The sequence below is a fragment of the Coccinella septempunctata genome, chromosome 8 (assembly GCF_907165205.1).
Source record: "Coccinella septempunctata chromosome 8, icCocSept1.1, whole genome shotgun sequence".
NCBI classification, from domain to species: domain Eukaryota; kingdom Metazoa; phylum Arthropoda; class Insecta; order Coleoptera; family Coccinellidae; genus Coccinella; species Coccinella septempunctata.
The window spans coordinates 24367016-24389030 of NC_058196.1; the positions used below are offsets into that span (position 1 = coordinate 24367016).

At 36.3% G+C, this 22015-nt stretch overlaps 1 protein-coding gene across 1 annotated transcript in view; it reads left to right on the forward strand.

Moving 5' to 3' along the window:
- Positions 1–22015, forward strand: part of LOC123318378 — a 118382-nt gene that overhangs the window by 10903 nt on the left and 85464 nt on the right. The window contains exons 3-6 of the mRNA XM_044904986.1: positions 2017–2060; positions 11173–11263; positions 13813–13821; positions 16008–16082. Coding sequence (XP_044760921.1) covers positions 2017–2060; positions 11173–11263; positions 13813–13821; positions 16008–16082 — 219 coding nt within the window. The remainder of the gene's footprint in view (positions 1–2016; positions 2061–11172; positions 11264–13812; positions 13822–16007; positions 16083–22015) is intronic.

The window sequence follows — 22015 nt, forward strand, 5'->3', positions numbered from 1 at the left end:
AATATGATTGTTGTTTTCATATGGCACTAGACAGATGTTAAGTTTGTTCCTACAAGTCATACGTTGGAACAATATGCCTTTTCCTGATATTCTGTCCATACCAATTATGCATGCTTATGCTGCACTCCTAACTGTTGACTGTTTCAATTTCTACTTTATTTGTTGAATCTCTGCAATTGAAGTCATCTGTAATTTATTGTTGATCATATTTATGAGAAACAAAATCTTGTAGAAAAAAAGCAGATTGCTGAAAACCTCTAAAGCAAATTGATAAATAATTCTCTGAAAGCGAAATATATAAAGGTCAGTGATTCTGCCAGTTACCTACACAACTGTAGCAGGACCAATCTAGTGAGTAATAAAAATAGAATTAAAATTTAATTACCTGTAAGGGCAACAAAATCCTTCCCTCTTGTGGTTCAGTGCCTAAATATACCCAATACTTACGCGAAATTGACAATCCTAAAAACGTGCACTCCTAATACTAGTTGTTTTCGAACAGATAGTGAAATTGAATGTCACACATGCGCCGAGAACCATATTGACCTATGATTCATCTATCACTAGATTGCTTCTGCAGCAGACATGCGCGTAGCCGGTTTTAGGGACCAACCCAAGAAAGGCATAGCAAAGTCTCGATTCCGAAAGTTGGAAACTACACATTTCATTCAATTATTGTTCTTCAGGATAATTGTTGACTAGCAAAGTTCTATTCTGATGTCTGCTCCACACAAAATCCGTTTCTGTTTTATCGCCTCCTGTGATAATGCTTCAAAATAATGCATGACAAAAGTATCAAGACAAAAGCTGACTGGCATCTGAAAGTCAATTATTCCATGTCTAATTATCTTAAGATTTCCTGTTGATTTTCGATTATTAATTCATGAAAAAAACTAAATAATATTTACTACAAGCATATATCATAACCATCATCATCATATCCATTTTCATATCACAAATGAGTAGAATTGTTTGAAGGAGCACATTAAAAATTCATTTTCCACTTATGAAAATTTCCCTTTATGAATAGAAAGAGAGAGAAAGAAAATATGGAAAAGCATTCAGAAAAATCGATTACTCGAATATTATCAATGTGTTTCGAAAAATATCTTGAAACGATACTCGGCTACTAGAAGTGATATTCGACAAACCTTTCTACAATGAAATCTGTTAGCAGTATGTTCCCCTCAACTGATAGAAATCCAAACAAAATCGTCAACAATTGGACAAGCTAGAGCGTTTTCAAACCTGCCACTTCTGTGACCTCTAGAGCCACGTATATATTAAAAATTTATGACATAAATGCATTTTCCATTTCCATATATTCGATTTTCGATTTTTTTCAATGCTATTCACATGCACTCATAGACCTGATAGTATTCCTGAGTATTATACACAATAACATTGTAAGCAGTATTATTTTCAAAGCTTGAAGGTGATGTCAATTATTATGTTTAAAATTCTGGAACACATCGAACTGTTACAAATGCATTGTTGGTACAGAATAATCCCTACATATCGAACATAATGGAGTTTACCTATCCTGTTACAATTTAATGGCCAAAAAATATTATCCTGAGAATATTTGTTCAATTTTCCAGACCCACTACTGTTTTTTTTTCCTCGAATTGTTGTTTTGCACAAATGTATGTAGGTGTCATTTCAATTATGATTCATTCGTTGAAATTAATGTAATTTGCCCGAGTGCTAAAATTGACCATTCATTTATCCCCATTCATGGTGTTGCATTGTTTAAATATAACATAAATATTCGCGTATTTGTACGATTCGTTAGTATTGGCTTTCATTAAACGAATTATCCTCAGCGAATAATAGAAACAATCCATCTTCAATTTTGTGACAGTTTTATGTGAAACAGATCTGATATTTTTGATAGTATATTATTCATGTAACTGTGCATAAATATTGTTGAGAATTTATTGAATAAACCTGTATTTTTGACCCTATAGTGGATCACTTTGTTGCTTTTTGTTAATGTATTTTTTTTTTTTTTAGAATGGCTCTGGCATTGGCGGGGATTCAACAGGAAGATCAAATGGGTAAGTTTGCTAATTTACTTTCAATAGTGAGTTCTTGGACTTAACGGATTAAGAATGTTTGAGAATGCACTATTTCGCAGAGAAATAATGTCCAATTTCTAATGGAAATTCATGAACCATTTCGTATGAACCAATCTAGAAATATAACGGCGCGAATAGAGCCTCATGACTCATTCCGATGCACCTCAATTTTTCAGCAGATAAACCCAACCTCTAATTAATATCCTGAAACCCCAAATTTGATCTACGTCCGCTTTTACGCTCAAACTATGCCAAGCGTAAAACTAATCCTAATTAAGGATGCCAAAAGCGGAAGCCCAACCTACAAGTTTGCGATTTAATCCAAGATTTAATAATTCTCGATTGTGGAGTAGCTATTCGTTAGGGCGACCCTGAAACTTCACTTTTTATGTATCTGTTGATAAACGGCCAAAAAGATCGGTTGGAACTGTATAAGGACTGTGAGACTATAAATTGTCGTGCAGAAAGAGGAAAATGGTGCCTGCAAGGAAGATAATGTGTTATCATAAAACACAAATCAGATACCTATCACCCTTTGTGCCATATGGTAGCTACAGGGTGAGCCTTGAACTTAAACATATATTTTAACAGTAGAAAAAAATATTTTTTCCTTCCACCATTTTCTCATGAAACCACTCACTGAACAGAAGTTATATTTTGTTCAACCAAAAAGACGTTTATCGTACTTCACTCACTCTTTTTCTCCATCAAATCTATCTCATACTGATGTATACCTTATCTGGCTATCCCTCTTGTTCATTGTATCTCAGTCTATCGAATCTATGCAATCTGAAACCCACGTAAAAGAAAACCTTGTGATGATACTGATGCCTTCTCCAATTCCTCTACACCCTTGTTCTATGAGAACGTAGGGCGGCACGTCTAATCAGGAAAAAGGTGAAATGTGATTATTGCCAAAAGTACAGAAGGAAGTTGAGGATCCTACGCTCTGATGAAGTCTTAATTACTGAAAATCTGCCTCGTATTCAGCTTCCATTCAGGTTTTTGTTCTTGTTCCCGATTGATGGAGTCTTTTCTGCTTTATTCATCGAACGAAAATGATATCGAAGCTGGATTTTTCCTGCTTCCATCTATACAGGGTATCGAATTGTTTTGAGTCAAAAATAAGGGTAGCATTGGAAGAAGAAATCCACGTCAAAAAATTGCAGCAAGAACTTTTCCACCACATTTTTGGACACGAACTTCTTAGGTCTTGGAGAACCAGAATGCCGCCATTCCATCGATTGTTGATTTGTTTCTGGATCGTAGAAATATACCCAAGTTTCATCCATAGTAACAATTCGGTTTAAGAAGTCTATATCGTTTTTAAATCGAGCACAGATCGATCGCGATGCTTCTACCCTTGCACGCTTTTGGTCAACATTCAAACATTTGGGGATCCATTTCGCAGCAATTTTTCTCATGTCCAAATTGACGTGAACTATATGATGAACGCGTTCGTATGAAATATTCAGTGCTTCAGATATCCGTTTTAGCCCAATTCGACGGTCTGATAAAATCGTGTCATGAACTGCATCGATATTTTCGGGGACTGACACAGAAACTGGCCTTCCCAATCGGTCATCATCTTCAATGGAAAATTTACCTCTTTTGAACCTTGCAGTTCAATTTTTCACGGGCGCATACGAAGGACATTGATCACCAAGGGTATTCAGCATATCTTGGTAAATCTGCTTACCTCTTAACCCTTTTAGATACAGGTACTTGATGATGGCTCGATACTCCAATTTTTCGATTTTCACAATTTCGGTCGACATCTTTTTTCTTTTAATTTATTGCGTAACTCTGCTTTACTTTTTTGTTCATAGATAAACATTCAATGAGTTATTGTTCGTTGCTTTGGTAGCGCAATATTTTTTTTATGCATGGAACTGGTCTAGACTAACTAGATATCAATACATCCCTGTATAGAGATATAGCCATTTTAAGTTTCCATAATGAGCTGTGCCACCCCTAGAAAAACTTCAGAATAAGTAGCTCAATCTGTGACACTACACATCTGTGGATCTTTCGAACAGTGTTGTATGCAGCCAAGTACCTAATTCGTCAAATTTCACAGATCATTTTTAATTTTTGATCGTCAAATTACTCGAAAACGTCGCATTATTCGAGAGAATATGAAGAATACTTTCATTTTGCAAAACGTTCAAATATTCATTAGATAGAGTCCAACTTAGTTCCAAGATTTGGGTTCTTTGAATTCTTGGTGAACCTATATTCCGAAATTCATTCCATTTGATGAAACCGTTTGTGAAAAAGAACTTAAAATATTATTTTTTTATCGGTTTGCAACAACCTGTATCTTTCAAACCGAGCAGATATGGAAAAAATGGTAAAAAAGTGTTTGTTTTGAGCTCAAGAAATATTTGTACGAGTCAAAGGCTCACCTTGCATATATATTTGGTAATGTGCTCGTCTAATTGAACTAAATAACTAGTTTCAAAGAACCAATAGGGCTATGTAAAATATAGCGGGGAAAGTATCAACAGAAAAGAAAAAATTCTCAACGAAATTTGTATCTCAGAAACTGACTGTTCCCTGATGACCCTCAGATTGTGCAAGAATCTCCAAAACATTATTTTAGGGAAAAGTGTTATGCTCGTCATGAAACTTCTGACGTCAGTGCTAACCTCTTCTTTATCATGCCAATTCTACTCTCTTGAAGAGCTGCATTTTATTTTTATTTCACTCGCTACAACAAAATACCCACAACTCTCGTATTTACTTTGAACGCTACTGAAAACATTACCGAAATGGTAATGGATGTCCGTTGAGCGACACGAAAAACTTCGGAATCGAGCAATAAAAGTCACACACGCCAAACAATGGCGCGACCGATAAGATCTACGTCTTTCCTCGCCGATTGTACTGATCCGGTACCAAACACGCGCGAAACCGAAAATGTTCAGGCTCGAAATTCGTGAAGGATTTATCACCTCGCGTGTCACCCAGCCGTGATTTTGAGGAAAGCGTTAACGGGTGACCCCTTCAAGTCGCTGAAATACGAAGACAATAATGAGTGGTTTTGGGCGATGTTTTCATTTGTGCGAGATTATTAAGTTTAGCACATAAGCGTGCGCCTTTCCTGTTTTTTTCCCTTAAAGAACCAACAATTCGATTTTGTGTCACGAAAATAATATCATGAAAAGTTGATTCTAATACTGTCTAAATGAAAGAAAGAATTGTTGAAGTCGATATCGATTGACTTGATTTTGAGTCAATTCCAGACTTGAGGAGGTCAGAAACTTTTTCTGGAATGAAACTAATATTCTTCTTCCTAATAGTTATTCAATAAGGTGACCGGTTTCGTAGAAGCTAAAAGCTCCACATCTTCAGACCTATTGCAACAAGAAACACATCAGTAAAACAAAGGGGACAAAACAACAGACATTACCGATATATAAACTATTCCAACTCAAAATATTAAAAAGGGTAAAACACACGGTCAGCTGATTTTGACAAATCGTTAGAGTACCCTATTAACGTCAAATCAAGTTTCACAATGTTAGGTTATGTCAGAGAAAGAAGTGAAACGTCATAAAATCGTCTAAAGAGCACAAGCAACACCACAGTAAAGAATTTAAAATATGCATTTCATCAAAGTCTAATTATAAATTGAGTATAAAAGTTGGAAAAAGTCTTTTATGTTTTATTATCTCATATTTTTCTAAACAGTCCATAATCTTGAAATCAGAGCCACTGTGAAGGATTCTTATCGTCCAAATTGAAATTGCGTCCTTGTTCAAACAAATAGTTACCGAAATGGGAGTCATTACAATGTTTTCCCAACCTAAGGATTCTCAAATGTTCATTTATTCTCTGTTTGAAAGTTCTACTCGTTTTTCCAATGTATAAGACACCGCAAGTTAGAAATTTTTTGACCGTTGCAAAAATTTACGATTCTTGTCCACCAAATATGTTCATTTACGAGGAATCAAATGTTTGCTCCCTCCTATATGTTATCTGAATGGTTTATTGTTCCTCCGTTGATAAATTTATCAGTCTCAGGCAAGTTTGCCTTTCTAAGAATTTCAGATCAGTCATTTACTCGCGATTTCACCATCACCTTTGATTTAAGCTCTGAAAATTTGTTTCAAAATAATGCCCCAATGTAAACTTTGTGCGGATGAAGCCAATAGGGCTAATGAATTGGAGAACGGAATTTTCGTAGAATTTCCGTTCCGAACACAACTGTAGTCCGGTTTTTGGGGTGATTGTCTCTCATCACTACAGTACAGTGCTAGATAGGGGCTTCAAGCGAAACCGGTGGGCCGCTTTGAGAAATAGCTTCAAATATCATCACGATGCGACACCTGTCCGGTAAAGACCGAACCAAACCTCACTTACTGTGCAGACTCCTACATATCCAGTCATATGCAGACGGCTGCGCACTTATCGCTAATTCGAAGGATCTACAGATGATGTTGGACACCTATAAACATATATACGAAGCTTTAGGCCTTACACTCAATACTGACAAAACCAAAACCCTGGTAAGTCCGCCAGAAAGCCTTCAAACAGATATCAGATATATCTGAACCAGGTCAAGCAGTTCAAATGCTTGTAAACTTCATAAATGCTAGGGCTAACCTAGACACGGAAATACACAACCAAATCCATTCGGCATCACGGGATTCTGGAAGCTGAAGGACAGAGTGTTTCAAAATCACGACCTCAATCTGAAGAAAAAGACAGCTGTTTCCAAAGCAATGGTCCTCCCAACGCTTCTTTACGGAAGCGAAAGCTGGACGCCCTACAAGTGACATATTAAACAGCTTGAACAAACGCAACAACGTCATCTAAGACAAATAATGCACATCAGATGGTTCCACAAAGTTTCAAATGCAGACGTCTTGCAGCGCTCGAGTTGTATAACAGTTGAGACTCAAGTAACGAGGGCCCGACTCAGATGGAGCGACCACATTCTGAGGATGCAATACACAAGACTCCCCAAAATAGCTCTGAATGACGAATTCACAGAGGGTGCTCGGAAACCAGGAGGCCAGTATAAAAATTTGTATTTGTAGTTCTATCTCACAAACGGTTATATAGAATGGAATGAATTTCGGAATGTAGTTCGTCATTGTTTTGATTGATCTTTTTCGACCACAAGATATCACTCACGTCTTTCAGTTTTTCCATTACAACCATAACGCACCATAAAAACACCAAAAATTCAAAGAATTGGGTTCTTCTTCTCTTGAAACTATGTCTAATGCGTATAATGCGCAGTTTTCGAATAATTTGATGTTCAAAAATCTGTGAAATGTGAAAAATTGGGTACTTTGGCTTTATACACCTGTGGATCTAATGATCCACAGATTTAGCTAGTTACTCTGAAAGTAATTTTGTTTTTCCAGGGGCGGTACAGCTAGCTCATTATGTGAAGGCTATATCTTTTTATCAGGGCTGAATCGGAAACAATGTTAAGAAAAAAAGTGTTTCTTTTGATCTCAAGAATCCACTGTTGAAATATTTTTACGAGTCAAAGATTCAAGTTGTATATCCGGATTCAATATTCTCCAAGCCCAACCCATTTAGGAACGCATATTCCTGAATCAAAAAATCGCACAAGATAAACTCCGCTGGAAACATCGAAGAACACGGTATCGCCCTCAAAACCGACTCATCTTCATTAGCGTTGGCTGGATCCGATTCGGTTCGAAGAACATATACAAAAGGAAAAAACGTCGAGTGAAACCAGATGAAAGGGGCATACATGCCGGCTGTTTCTCTTTCTCCCAAAATACACATTTTCATTGCAATTAATCCCTTTCAAAAGAAGAAAAGCGTTAATTTCTGGCGTGGGCTACCTCAGAGCTTGACCAGCGACCGCGAAAAGGGCTCAAGGGTTGCGCAATTAGAGGAATGTTCTCTTCATGATATACATTTTATTTCTGGATTTCCTAAGTTCGGTTTTCCAGTTCTGCAAATTTATGGGGGAACTCGTTTCAGTCCCGAAACAGAAATGTGTTCTAGCTGAAAACTGTTAATTGGAAGTACAGAAGCATAAATTTCAAACAAACAATTATTTTTCCAAACAAATTATTTGAGGCATCTATTGAAAATTTCGCTCATGGGGATTCTTGACCATGAACTATCCTCATAAAGCCTCGGAGAAAATGTTGATGAGAATCTTATACATTCAGAGAAATTTTCGAGAATTATTTATCAGTTTGTCCTAAGCTGGACCTGAAAACAAAATCAGTTACTGTGTCAATATAAACTAGTTGTTGCAGAAAACAAACGTGCCATGTATCATCAAAATATATAGGGTGGTTCTTTATGGGTAATTGAAAAAAATTGGCAAAATCAAAACACTCTGTATCTGGATTAGAAAGAGATACTCTATTTAAATATAGGTTATTCTCACTCACCTTATTGTCCTCTATCTACCCTTAGCTTCCTCTCATTCACCAATGAATCACCTTGTATATTATTAGATGTACGCGAATTATCCACTTCAACTTGTGAGCAGTGTATTTCGAGCGTCCGATACAGGGTGGGTCTTTGACTCGTACAAATATTTCAACAGTGGATTCTCGAGGTCAAAAGAAACACTTTTTTTTACCAATTTTTACGAATCGGCTCGGTTTAAAAGATACAGGATGGTGAAAACTATAAAAAAATGTTATTTTCAGTTCTAGCTCACAAACGATTCCATCGAATGATATGAATTTCGGATTATAGTTTTCCATTTATTTGATGAATCTTTCTCGAACACAAGATATCACCCACGTCTTCCAGTTTTTCCATTATGACCATTGAATAACATAAAAATACCAAAAATTCAAAGAACCCAACTTCTCAAACTAAGTTGGACGCTATCTGATAAATATCGCTAGCAGCCCACAGGATCTACAGATAATGCTGGACACCTTTAAAAATATATACGAAGCGTTAGGCCTCAGACTCAATATCAACAAAACCAAAATCCTGGTAAGTTCGCCAGAAAGCCTTCAAACACATATCAGCCTGGAGAATGAAACGCTAGAACAGGTCGAGCAGTTCAAATACTTGGGTAGCTTCATAAATACTAGGGCTAATCTAGACACGGAAATACACAATCGTATCAATTCGGTATCACGGGCATTCTGGAAGCTAAAGGTCAGAGTGTTTCAAAATCACGACCTCAATCTGAAGACCAAGACAGCTATTTACAAAGCAGTCGTTCTCCCAACGCTTCTTCACGGAAGCGAAAGCTGGACGCCCAACAGGCGACATATTAAGCTGCATTCACAATCAATTCGCGGGCCGAAGTGCACTTCGGCACGAAATTTACCATTCGCAATAATCTTGGAACCAAATACTCAAATGCATCAAAAATGTAACTGATCAAAACATAAGCATCAGCATCATCTATAGCCGGCACGAAATTCCTTGCCGAAGTGATAGTTTGCGACTTGCAAGAAATTTTGTCTTGAATTTCATTGTGAATGGTAACGGAGAACGCCACCTGCTAAGCTTCCGTGCCGAAGTGCACTTCGGCCCGTGAATTGATTGTGAATGTAGCTTTAAACAGCTTGAACAAACGCAACAACGTCACCTAAGACAGATAATGCACATCAGATTCCACAAAGTTTCGCAACGCGCGAGTTGTACAACAATTGAGACTCAAGTAACGAGGGCCCGACTCAGATGGAGCGGCCACATCCTGAGGATGCAAGACACAGGATTGCCGAAAATAGCTCTGTATGGCGAATTGACAGAGGGAGTCTGGAAACCAGGAGTCCAGTATAAGCGTTTTAGGAATACACAACATCAATCCCTAAAATCAGTTAATGCCAATCATAACTGGGAACAACTGGCTTTAGACAGGTCACAGTGGAGGTCTTTGGTCCACAGCTATAATGGAGACTCGAGAAGAATACAGCGGCGGCCAGATCTGGTTGGTGACTATCCATGCCCGGAGTGTGGAAGTTTCTGTAGGTCACGGTTGGGTCTCTTCAGTCACAGGAGGGCACACAGTCGCAATTAGCCCTAAGAAAATATAAGTCTGTTCTTTTTTTATGTCTTTTTGTAGATTTATTCCCGGTAACGGGATACTGCAATGAATGAACGAATGAATGACTGACTGTTTTGTAAAATAAAATTATTCTTCATATTTTCTCTTATAATGCACTGTTTTCGAGTAATTTGATGTTCAAAAAAAAAAAATATCGATGAAATTCGAAAATTTGGGTACTTTGACCGAATGCAACCCTTTCAAAAGATCCACAGACGTGTAGTTTTCCAGATTAAGCTAGTTATTCTGAAGGAAATTTTGTTTTTCCGGGGGTGGCACAGCTTAAAAATTGAAATGGCTATATCTTTTTATCAGGGTCGGAGCGGAAAAAATGGTAAACACAAAGATTGTTTCTTTTGACCTTAAAAATCTACTGTTAAAATATTTGTACTAGTTAAAGACTCACCCTCTATATCGAGTAATGTTCAATAAGTATTACAGTTCCTTCGGATGATCAATCTTTTAATGCGATAAATGATTCAAGAAATGCTTCAAATATGCATTTGAAACGATCAGTTCTTAAACAATACGTTCTGTCCTGGTATACAATGTCCCCATGATTTCATTCGTTCCGCCTGCAGTGCAAAAAATAAGAGCAATTTTCCAACAACCAAAATTGCTGTCATGAGTATCACCTACTTTGCATGTTCGTTAGTCAGTGCGAGTTTCTAACTTGAAATAATTTCAATAAATCGAAGACATTTTTTCTGCGAATATGCACCAAATTAAAGCAACAAAGTTGATTTCATTTCGGCCTGAGGAAGGCGGTGCAAATACACGCCGAAACGTTGCTCATCCACTTGTTCCCTCAACCGGAAATTCGTTCAACTAATTAAACACGGAACGATAAAACGATCGAGGAGCATAGTATCAAACCTCCACCCCATACTTCCAAGTTTATTTCGACACAAAATCCGCTGCAACGGCAAAATGCGCACATTCATTAACTTCCGTTGTAATACGTTCGCAACCCCTTTGTGCCCGTGGCCGCAAATGATATTTCATCATGTCGCAACATCGCAACAGCGGAATTATTAATGGTGTTTTCTTTTCCGTTTTTTGCAGGCATCCTGGGGACAATCCGTTCTACAGCAATATCGACAGCATGCCGGATATCAGACCCAGGAGGAAGTCTATACCACTCGTATCGGACTTGGTAGGTAGCGTTATTTATTGTCACATACCACCACGCGTCGTCCTTTATATGATACCTAATTAGTGGCGGAGAGATTTAACGGACGATGCTAATTGAATCTTTGTCGATGGGGTGGTGAAGAAGCTATATATTTTCTTTGATGTCCATGATTAGATCTTCAACTATTGTTATTAGTTCTTCCAGTTCACTTTTGAGGCTTGAGAATAGTATTCTGATATTGATCACTATAAGTCCATTTTTAATACAGTTCAGTCGAACAGAGCAAGAATTGAAAGTAATGTACATTATAGTATGGATAATACAATGTTAAGTTAGAACAGAATGGTGGAGACTGTGGAGAGCCTTCATACCATTCAGTGGCTGTAAGAGGCTGTAAAAGGAGAGTGTGATGTGGCGATGAAAGTCTTGAATGAAATGATACGACAATAATTTCAAAAAATAATTTCTTATTTGACAAGCAGTGCTTAGGTTGTTTTACCATTGCTGTTCTGGAATTGACATGAATTCTAGGAAAATAAAATGAAGTCTAGAAAAATAAAATAAGTTGTGAAAAAATTTTGAAAATTCTAACAGAAAATAAATACGAATTCTGAAAAAACTGAAGCCAAGTCGGAGGCTTACAAATTCAAATTCCACACTGAATTGCTTAGGTAGTTCACATTTATCAATATTTGGTGACTTTGATGTGTAAAACTATTTACCCAATATTCTGTTCTCTTTTAACACTTCAATTATTCATTTTCATGATGCTCATAACTTTCAATTCTTACAGTAGCCAACTGGACCTGAAGTTTCCACAACATCTTTTAAGTCTAGAAGCCCAAATTCTCTGTAATTTGCATCGCATAAACGAAAATAAACACAAAAGATTCACTTTAAGTGATATTGATTTTATGAATCGAAGAAGCAAGAATTTCAAATATTAGGATACAAATGTGCTGAAAGAAAGATTACTCTGTTTGGTACAGAATATTAAGCAGAGAATCGTGCTTGGCCCATATGGAAAATTGTATGAAATTCTTGTGAACATAAGCAGTTCAAACATTCTTAAAGAGGAGAGCAAATAGAAATTCCAAATTGTACCGTATATTGATTATATTCGAATGAATGTGAAACTTATCATTGTGGATAAAATCTAAAATAAGAATAGCAAAGAAAATTTGTTCTTCTTTCTGAAAATAATGGGGTTGAATTGTAAAATTATTGAACAACTTATTTATTCATCCCCAGAATTAGGAAACCCACAAATATCACTGCCAGAGAAAATATGTATGGCTTCTTCACATCAGCTCATACACTTCTCAAAATGAGATGTTCGAAATAGGGTCTATTTTTTTTAAATTCAGGTATCGATGATTTCAGAGAATATAATTCCAAATGAAAAATATTTGAAATGATTCAAAATCAGCAGCAAGCTCATTTTACATTGAGTTTCACTCTTTCATCTTTCGAATTCAATTCTCAGAAGTAAGTTCAGGCATTATGGAAAGTTTCTGAAGTTCCTAAGAAGGATTGCGGATGAAAAGTATCGTTATTAAGGTTATTCTGAAGGAATCTATCAAGAGAGTGATTCTGGAAGTTAATTAACATGCCATTCCCGAACACTTTCATTTCAATTGGAAATTTTTTTATGGTTAGCCTGAACTTTATGTTGGAACCAACCAATTTCAACGCAATTTTCACCTTGAATAACCTGTTTATCATCTAAAAGAAAAGTCAGAATAATTATGATTAATGAAAAGGTCTTCAGAGTATCCAGAAGATCACAACAGATTTGGAGAAAATATGAAAACCACTTTCATTCGATGAACTTATATTTTATGTACCTTATATATAGTATTCCAGTTGAGGACTGAACACTTTTTATAAAAAGTTTTTGTACTCCACTCGTAGTTTTCAACAAAAGTACTAGGTGTATAAAAATTTAGTAATTTAATAATATTGTCAGAATTCTGGATTCTCAAATGATCTATCAAATCTATAATTGATTTGTTGGCTCAAATTGTATTATGAATAATATTTCAATTTCTTCGTTGTCATTGTTCAGTACTTAACGTTAAATGTCTCCCATTATCTCCCAATCATTCCTTACTCTGATCATTGAACCTTCAGGCACTTTGTTATCCGAAAACTCAGGACCTGTTGGATCATGGCAACACTTTTTCGAAATTTTCAGTTAAAATTCGTTTTTAAAAATAATTCTAGTTGCTTGATCAAGTCCTGGGTACTACCGTGATCGTAAAAAATAAGATATTTTCCCTATATAAGAGACAATTTTTGCTCTCATCGAGTAAGTACTTTGTAAATGGGTTGAAGTGTTGTTTGAAGTTGGGTGTACCTAAGAAAGGTGAAAAAGCTCCTGATTTCAAAACCTTTATTTTTTGCTATCACGAATTTCATACCTATCCTTGTTCACAACACTCCTATCCTGATGTCTTTGTTTTGTGAGTGTTGAATGTACATCCCTCTTTCCACTGAATCATTTACTAATGTGAATGGTCGTTTGTTCTCTGTTTGATGGTTTGCCCTGCGCGGCTTCTAATCTTCAGGTGCTCAAGGTATTTGGTCTAAACTTCCTACTATACATTCTTTTTCTCTCTAAAATTTGATCATGAACCGCTTGGAGTGCTTAGCAGCAAAAGGAAATCATTTATGTGCTCATTTATACATCGATAAATTCCCAAAACGGGAAGAAAAAGATTGAAGATGAATTGAATACTTACGTTTATGGACAAGCTCTTTGGATTTTCTATCGGGATACATAAATTCAATATTTCAATCTTTTGGTTTCAAATTGAATTTGAAACTACAATCATAGGGGTCTAAAAAACGTACAAGGGCTCAGCTGTCAACTAAATTGGAGGGACTAATGCACTAATAGAATATTTATAAGTATGGTAAGGGTTATAATAAGTGTGCTCACCTCTCCAATGCCAAAATGGATAAGATTTAACAGCTCTAACATTATCTGCCTGTTTCCATGTTGAGACATGGGAAACTTAGAGCTTCACCCACCTGAGGATGGTATTGTGATAGCGAAACACGTGTCGTGGTTTGAAAACTAATTTTTGTGAAAATCATACAAACTGTTTTAAGTTTTTACATTCCATCTGCAGGTTATAGTTTACATATTAACTTGTGCTTGAGACAATTTAGCTCTGATACAGAATCTGGCTGTTTCTATTTTGAGATATGGAAAAACATTGACAAAAATCCTTCCTTCTGGGGGTCTCCTCTGAAGAACCTATAGGTTGAGCTAACTAATGTCTCATGGATTATTTGGCTCAATCATGTATGACCAATATGCTTGATATCAAATTGCACTGAGATAATATCATAAAATGAATCTCAACCTGCATCATTTATTGGTATGCTCAAAGGGGTTCGTGATTGGTATTATAAAAAAGATCTGTTTCCAAGACATTCCTCAACAATGAGCAACCTTATAATTAATTTCTTAATGAATCCGAATTTGCAGTTCACCGAATGTATTCTGAATACGTTTATTGAGGGGGTAGAATTTCTCGAGTTACAGTCACATAAATGATTTCCATTTGATCAAAAACTGGATATTCAAGTTTTTAGGCATAGTTGAATCGTTAGAAACATTTTCACTTTGAAAGTAACGAATATTCCATTTGATCCTGTCAGTTCCTCTTCGAACAAATAGCTTTTGTTTAGACATTTCTCAATTGTAACACATGCTTACCTGCCAACTATTCTGTTTTTAATTCGAAGTGGATTAACATCATTATTCAAGTAAAATAAATAAAATACGATAAACCTTATCTTGCTCTTGTTGATATGGATTGAATAAGGCTTTAGCAACAATCAATCAAAGCGACACCTTTCATGTTATTCAATGAATTAGATAATTATCTGGAAAGTGTTATTCGAAGAAATGAACCTACTCGCCTTTCTGGTTCATGGGTTAAACTTTCTTCTCATGAATAAACATTTATTTAACTCACTTGTATGAGTTAATATTATGGAAAAATTGCAGCTTACCTTTAGTCGTTCCTTTTGGAACTGCTGAATATGTCTTCACGGAGAAAACAATGAATATTTGGCATGTAAACGTAGCACATAATCATCATATAAAAAAATAACCACTTCTTTCCAACTTATTAGTAGACTTTTTATGTAGAACTTGGCATGAAACTTTCCAGCTATTTCCAATCGAACATTTCAATACACCACCTCAAATAACCACCACAAAAGCAACAGGTAAGGCTTAATGAAGGCTTACAGAAATGATAGCTGCAGCTGATATACACTTAATCACATAATGAGAGGTTATAGGATTACTATCCTTAGAATAGTGCATTGCTAGAATTATTGAACTCTGAATAACAGAGTTCATCACAGCCTGTCGGTTGTTCACACAATTATAACTATTGAAGGATACAATCAATGAATTGATAAACAGGATTTCTACGTTATACGACAAAATTATCTAAATTTTTTGAAGGGCCAAATATATGGTTTTGCTAGACAAATTTGAGTTCTATCAGGAATTGTGTGAAAAACCCTTAGGATCACTTATGGGTGCCGTACACACTTCAACTCTTTGATCGTGTTTGTTAGTTGAAGCCTGTATGACACCATTAAATTGTTGAATTTTTTAGGAAATATTTTTTCTGCTTATGACTCGCTTGGTACTAGTGTAGATCTGGCGACTTTTTATAGAATATTTAGTGATATTGTGGCTTTGAATTCAAACTGATGAAGTTATGTTATCCAGACTATGGCCGCCACCAAGAGAAACGCAGGATTAACATCAGCTGTTCCAAGAGCTACTCTGAATGATGAGGAATTGGTAAGTTGAAATTTGCTATATTCATTAAGCAGTCGATCGAGGGACATCCATGAGAACACTTGAATTAACGCTGTTAACTTCTCTTCTATGTTTTATATGTAATTATGGATCTGCTAACATGCTGACTAGACTGCTTGACTAGCTACTGTGGTGCTTAAATTAAAATAGCTCTGCGAAATTTCAGAGTTGCAAATTATCTCAAAGATAACTTGTACAAGAGATTTTAACTTTGTTCTGCAGAATTCTAATTAGAATTCAATACATTTGTTGGAAGAAAAATCATCTTAGAGCTGAAAGTGTCATTGTAAAGAGTAACTCTTCTAGTTATCTATCAATACTCCATTCACTTTTATTTTAGCACTCGGTTGGCCATGAAAATTTGACACATTTCACTCTCTATGGAGCGAAAATGTGGGGTTATGACGCTTGTCAAAACATTTTTGGGTTTTAAATCAACGCTATGTTGCCGGTTTAACGTAAAAGTTTCTGTTATTACGTATTTCATCACAATGTCGAATCTCTTCGGAAAATATGTGACGAACAAAATTGAAGTTTATACAATCTGATTGAAAGCATACCAAATCCAGTTATTTGCATAGAAAATACAAGAGATCAGTAAAATATTAAAATATGCACTAGCTTGAGGAGAGTTAATGTTCGTTATCTTCTTTGGCTGAAGTTTGAATACGTTACATCAGTTGCAGATTTCAAAAATATTAACCTGAAGATGAAATGCATATAATGCAGTGGTTGGGCATGGGTATCTTCCGAAGTAAGTAACAGATAATTACTAGAATGTTAAATTCTTCAACAAAAATCATCTTGCATCAATATAAGTAAAAGGAATAGAAGAAAATTTCAAGTCAAGATGAACTTTGACCTTTGACCAAAAATTTCACATGAATAAACAATTAACAGGACAACTGGCTCGTATTTGTGGCTGTTCATCTTAATACATTGATATAATAATAATAATAAGGTATTTATTGGTACTGGTACCCTAAGTCATTTACAATGTATAGGATAAGTCTAATGAAAAATAGAAAAATCAATTTTCGGCAACTTATTCTACGATGACATTCATCGAAAATTCTGTAGTGAACTTTTCGCACTAATTCACTCAAACATAAAAGTCTCAAATGCCACCACTTTTTTGTGTCTCTCAATAGAAGGAAATTCTTTGTCATCCTCTTCATTCACAATCTTTCTGATTGTAGCAATATTCAGCTGAAATATAAGTCGTTTAGATTGAGATGAAATATTACATAAATTCTTTTACATTCAATATGTTCGCTACCGTCTGACGTATTCTGGATTTTAGAATATCAGGGTATAACTATTTGAATGAGCGGACCTGAATTCTTAATAGCACTTCCTGAAAGCCTGTCTCTTTTTTCAATCACTTTCAGCATTTTTGTAATAGTGATTGATATTAGGTTATCTATGGTTGTGGCAACGGCGTTATGACATTAACGACATTCTAAGAAAATTCTCTGATCCCCTTCTATTACTATAGCGACAACCACCCTGTTAAAAACCATGTCTGTATTTTATCATCCATTCAAAAAGGTCTGTCTCCTTGTGGTACTTCGAAATTCAACATCAAAATATCCCCTTTAGCGCAAACGAAACACGGTAAGCACCGGCTATATTCCGCTTATTCGGTTACATCGATGTTTACCCAGCTTTACCAACAACGAGAAACATTTTTGAACGTCAGTTTTACGGGTCAAATCCAATATTTGCCTTTTCCCGATCGAGGGAGCTCGAAATCGAAGTCAACATGGAAATAAGGCATCGTCTACTGAACCGCACCGCCATCCGATCGATCCAAAAATGCCATGTAATTACGTCGAATACGCCACAATGATACTTATTTCATTGAGTGTGCATTTGCCTAATTGTGTTTGTACAGAATTCGAAAAATATCGTAGGTGGGTCATTATACGTTGACAATATTTCCCGCGTATTGTTTGTTGCCGATTGATTGATGATGTATTGGGGTACCGAACTCGTAATTTGTTGATGCCATGAAAATTATTGGTTATTCTTTGTATACAAAAATTCAAAACTTCACTAATATTGTTCTGAATTTCATCGGGGACAAGGTCAAGCACAATAAACAGGAAAATCCTTCAAATCTAGAGTGATAGAACTGCTAAAATCTTTTCTGGTTGAAAAGTTCGATAATATATATATATGTATAGGGTGAGTCTTTGACTTATACATATATTTTCAAAAAAGATTCCCCTCTAAAATTTTTTCTTTGGTCCTTTATCTGAATGCCACTGAATCCACAGAATAACCTCAAGACCAAACACATTACAGATAGAGATGTGTACTCTCATATGTAGATTTAGCTTGTTATTCAGCAGAAGGGAATTTTATTTTCATCATTCATTCATTCCTTGCTGTATTCCGTTACCGAGAATAAATCTACAAATAGACTCAAAAACAGAAGTATCGGAGCGATCAAACTTATAATTTCTTAGGGCTACTTGCGACTGTGTGCCCTCCTGTGACTAAAGAGAGTGACTTGCAGATCCTTCCACACTCTGGGCATGGATAGTCACCAACCAGATCTGGCAGCTGCTGTATTCTTCTCGAGCCTCCATTATAACTGTGGAACAAAGACTTCCACTGTGATCTGTCTAACGCTAGTTGTTCCCAGTTATGATTGGCATTGACTGATTTCAGGGATTGATGCAGTACCTATATCCTTAAACCGCTTATACTGGCCTCCTGGTTTCCGAGCTCCTTCTGTGAATTCGCCATACAGAGCTATTTTGAGGAGTCTCGTGTCTTGCATCCTTAGAATGTGGCTGTTCCATCTGAGTCGAGCCCTCTCTACTTGAGTTATACAACTCGCGCGCTGCAAGACTTCTGCATTTGAAACTTTGTGGAACCATCTGATGTACATTATTTGTCTTGGATGACGTTGTTGCGTTTGTTCCAGTTGTTTATTATGTCTCCTGTAGAGCGTGCAGTTCTCGCTTCACTAAAGAAGCGTTAGGAGGATCACTGCTTTGTGAACAGCTGTCTTAGTCTTCGTGACTTTGAAACACTCTGTCCTTTAGCTTCCAGAATGCCCGTGATACCGAATTGATACGGTTGTGTATTTCCGTGTCCATGTTAGCCCTAGTATTTATGAAGCTTCCCAAGTATTTGAACTGCTCGACCTCTTCTAGAGTTGCATCCTCCAGACTGATATCTGTTTGAAGGCTTTCTGGCGGACCTACCAGGATTTCGGTTTTGTCAAGTTTGAGTCTTATGCCTAAAGCTTCTTACATATGTTTATAGGTGTCCAACATTATCTGTATCCTCTGAGCTGCTAGCGATAAGTGCGCAATTGTCTGCATATTAAAGTTCCGTGATAAACTTTGTACGGGTTTTGCTCTGAGGCGCTTCAGGTTAAACAGGCCTCTATCAAATCTGAAACTTATTCCAACACCTCTTACATGCATACTCATGTCAACAATTATCGAGACAGCTATGGCGAAAACATTGAACAGTAAAGGCGCTAACACGCAGCCTTGTTTTATTCCAGAGTTTTCATCATAGTTTTTTATGGTATCCTTATCCTGTTTCAAAAACATCATCTCAAACCGAATCCAAACAAGTCGAACAACGAAACGTGGATAAGAGCTGTCGTTCATTTGAATAATGCGAGTTTCCACAAAACTCACAATAGAAAGAAATTCTTGGGTAGAATCTTGAAGCGACCCTTCCTAACACCCATACCGTCAATCTCCTACAGCAGCTTTACGATCCTGTGGAATATTCTTGTTGGGTTTGGCCCCATTTCCGAACTGGGAGATGTATGTGACGGAACTGGCCAATAAAAATGTCAACGGAGTTGAAGAAACGGTTTTCGAAGTGTCCTAATGGTTTGTACAAGAAATAGGGCAACGCTTCCAGTGGATTGACCTTGACTCCAGCAGTTTAGGTAGGAATAACAACTCCTGAAACCAACCTCGTTTGTGTAACGGACGATTGGAAATATTTGGCAAATAATATAATTGATTCTAACTGTAAAGGTACAGAGTGAGTAAAATGTAACACATAAAATTCATATCTTCAGTATTTTCACCATTTTACAGAAAAAGGCACGTCAATTTTCATAATAGTTGAGTTTGTCATACTCAACGAGAGGTTGAGAGTTGTAGAATCTTAGATGAATATCTAAATTCTCAACCAGAAGGGAATAGAATGTTTGTTGCTGGGAATTATTTGGTCATTGATGAGTGTTTTTAGTTTTTATCAATCCTTTTTTAATCAAATTTTTTCCTTGCTCAACCGAATAATATCGAAAACATGAATTATTCCTAGGGCACTAATTTCACCTGAACTCTCTAAGCCTGAGGTCAAGAAACATCCTGGTCCTTGAGAGGAAACAACTGAGTTTGATGACTTGCCTTCATACCAAAAGTCAGTCTTATTATGTTATTGAAATTACATTGTTTATCAATTGGTACTCGTTACTCCTTCAAGTTGAATAATGAAACTATAGAAGGTTGGAACAGTGAATATTGGAAAATAGCTAGTCCAAATCCTACATCACGAGGCATTACTTAACCAAAAAGTCCAACATCTCATCAAGACACGACAACCATCCAGTACGTGATACGACTAGATAATTGTTGAATCTAATCCGCAGATACGCTTCCTCAAGACCAGTAGTAATACGTTGGATTAAGTTGGAATCAGAATAGGATTTGAATATAAATGGAGGTGTCAATACACCTTGTAATTTCGTTCGAAAATTGCATGGAGCCCCAGATGAGAACGAGGAATTGCAGTTCTCATTTCCTCCAACTGGAAAAAAAACACTGTTGCATTCATTCTACGGTGAATAATATCATTGCATAACTCTAATTGCTCTTTCTCTTTGTCGAGGAGATATAAGCTTTGAATAATGAAGCAGTATTCGAAATCCAAGTTCACCATTCTTTCATTTACTTCCCAAACAGAGAGCTTACATCTGTAGATAACACTAGAGTTGTTCTCCATTATTCTCTATCAGGATGTCAATTCTGTTACCCTGCTCTTCGAAAACTTTTTACTCAATTTCTGCAACCCCTGTTAGACTACTGCCAATTACCCATTGAAATTCATCGAGTAAAAATATGAAGAGGATATTTTCTTGATAACATCTGTAACGACAATAAATATAATTCGTCCAAAAAATCCTAAAAAGCTCGTAGTTTAACCCAATTGATAAAATTGTTCAGATTGTCAATTCAGGTGTTTCCTCAATATGTTTGTAGAATATATATTCAATATTTTCGTATGTTAACACATCTTTTTATAACCAGAAGGAATTTCAAGAAAGTGTTCACAAATCTTTCGACCTTGGATGAAGAAATAATCGAGCCTAAAAAAACTGTATAACTAGAAAACCCAACTATCCAACAAATATAGCAAGAGGTGAACCTACTGAATCTGTTATATGCTTCACTCACTCTTTCTTCAGTGAAAGCCATTATATTCTCCACAAAACAAGCCCTCAAATGAAATAATCCTTTTGGTATAGACGAAATCCTCGAACTCACAATTCTAGGTACTTATACTTCATGCATATGGAATTCTCACTTCGTCAGCATCGAACTCAGATTTGAGTGTAAATGCTGGAGCTAATGTGGGGAGCATTGCCTTTGTCGTTGCTCGGAGTGAAAGGGTAATTAGTTCCAGTAAATTGGGGGAATAGTGCGCAGGTGGTCGTTTTCCAGGACAATTAGTACGCTAAAATAGCAAATCACCGACATCCACTTGGGTGAAACTTGAAATGTTCCCCTTCTCCCAGATTCAAACCTCTCGTTAAGTTAAAGATATTGATGGTTTTCGAAAAAGACAACCTCTTAGCAACTGCAGAATGTCCAATCATCACAGGAACTTCAATTTCCCTAAGCAATGTCAGAAGATGTCCCCATAAA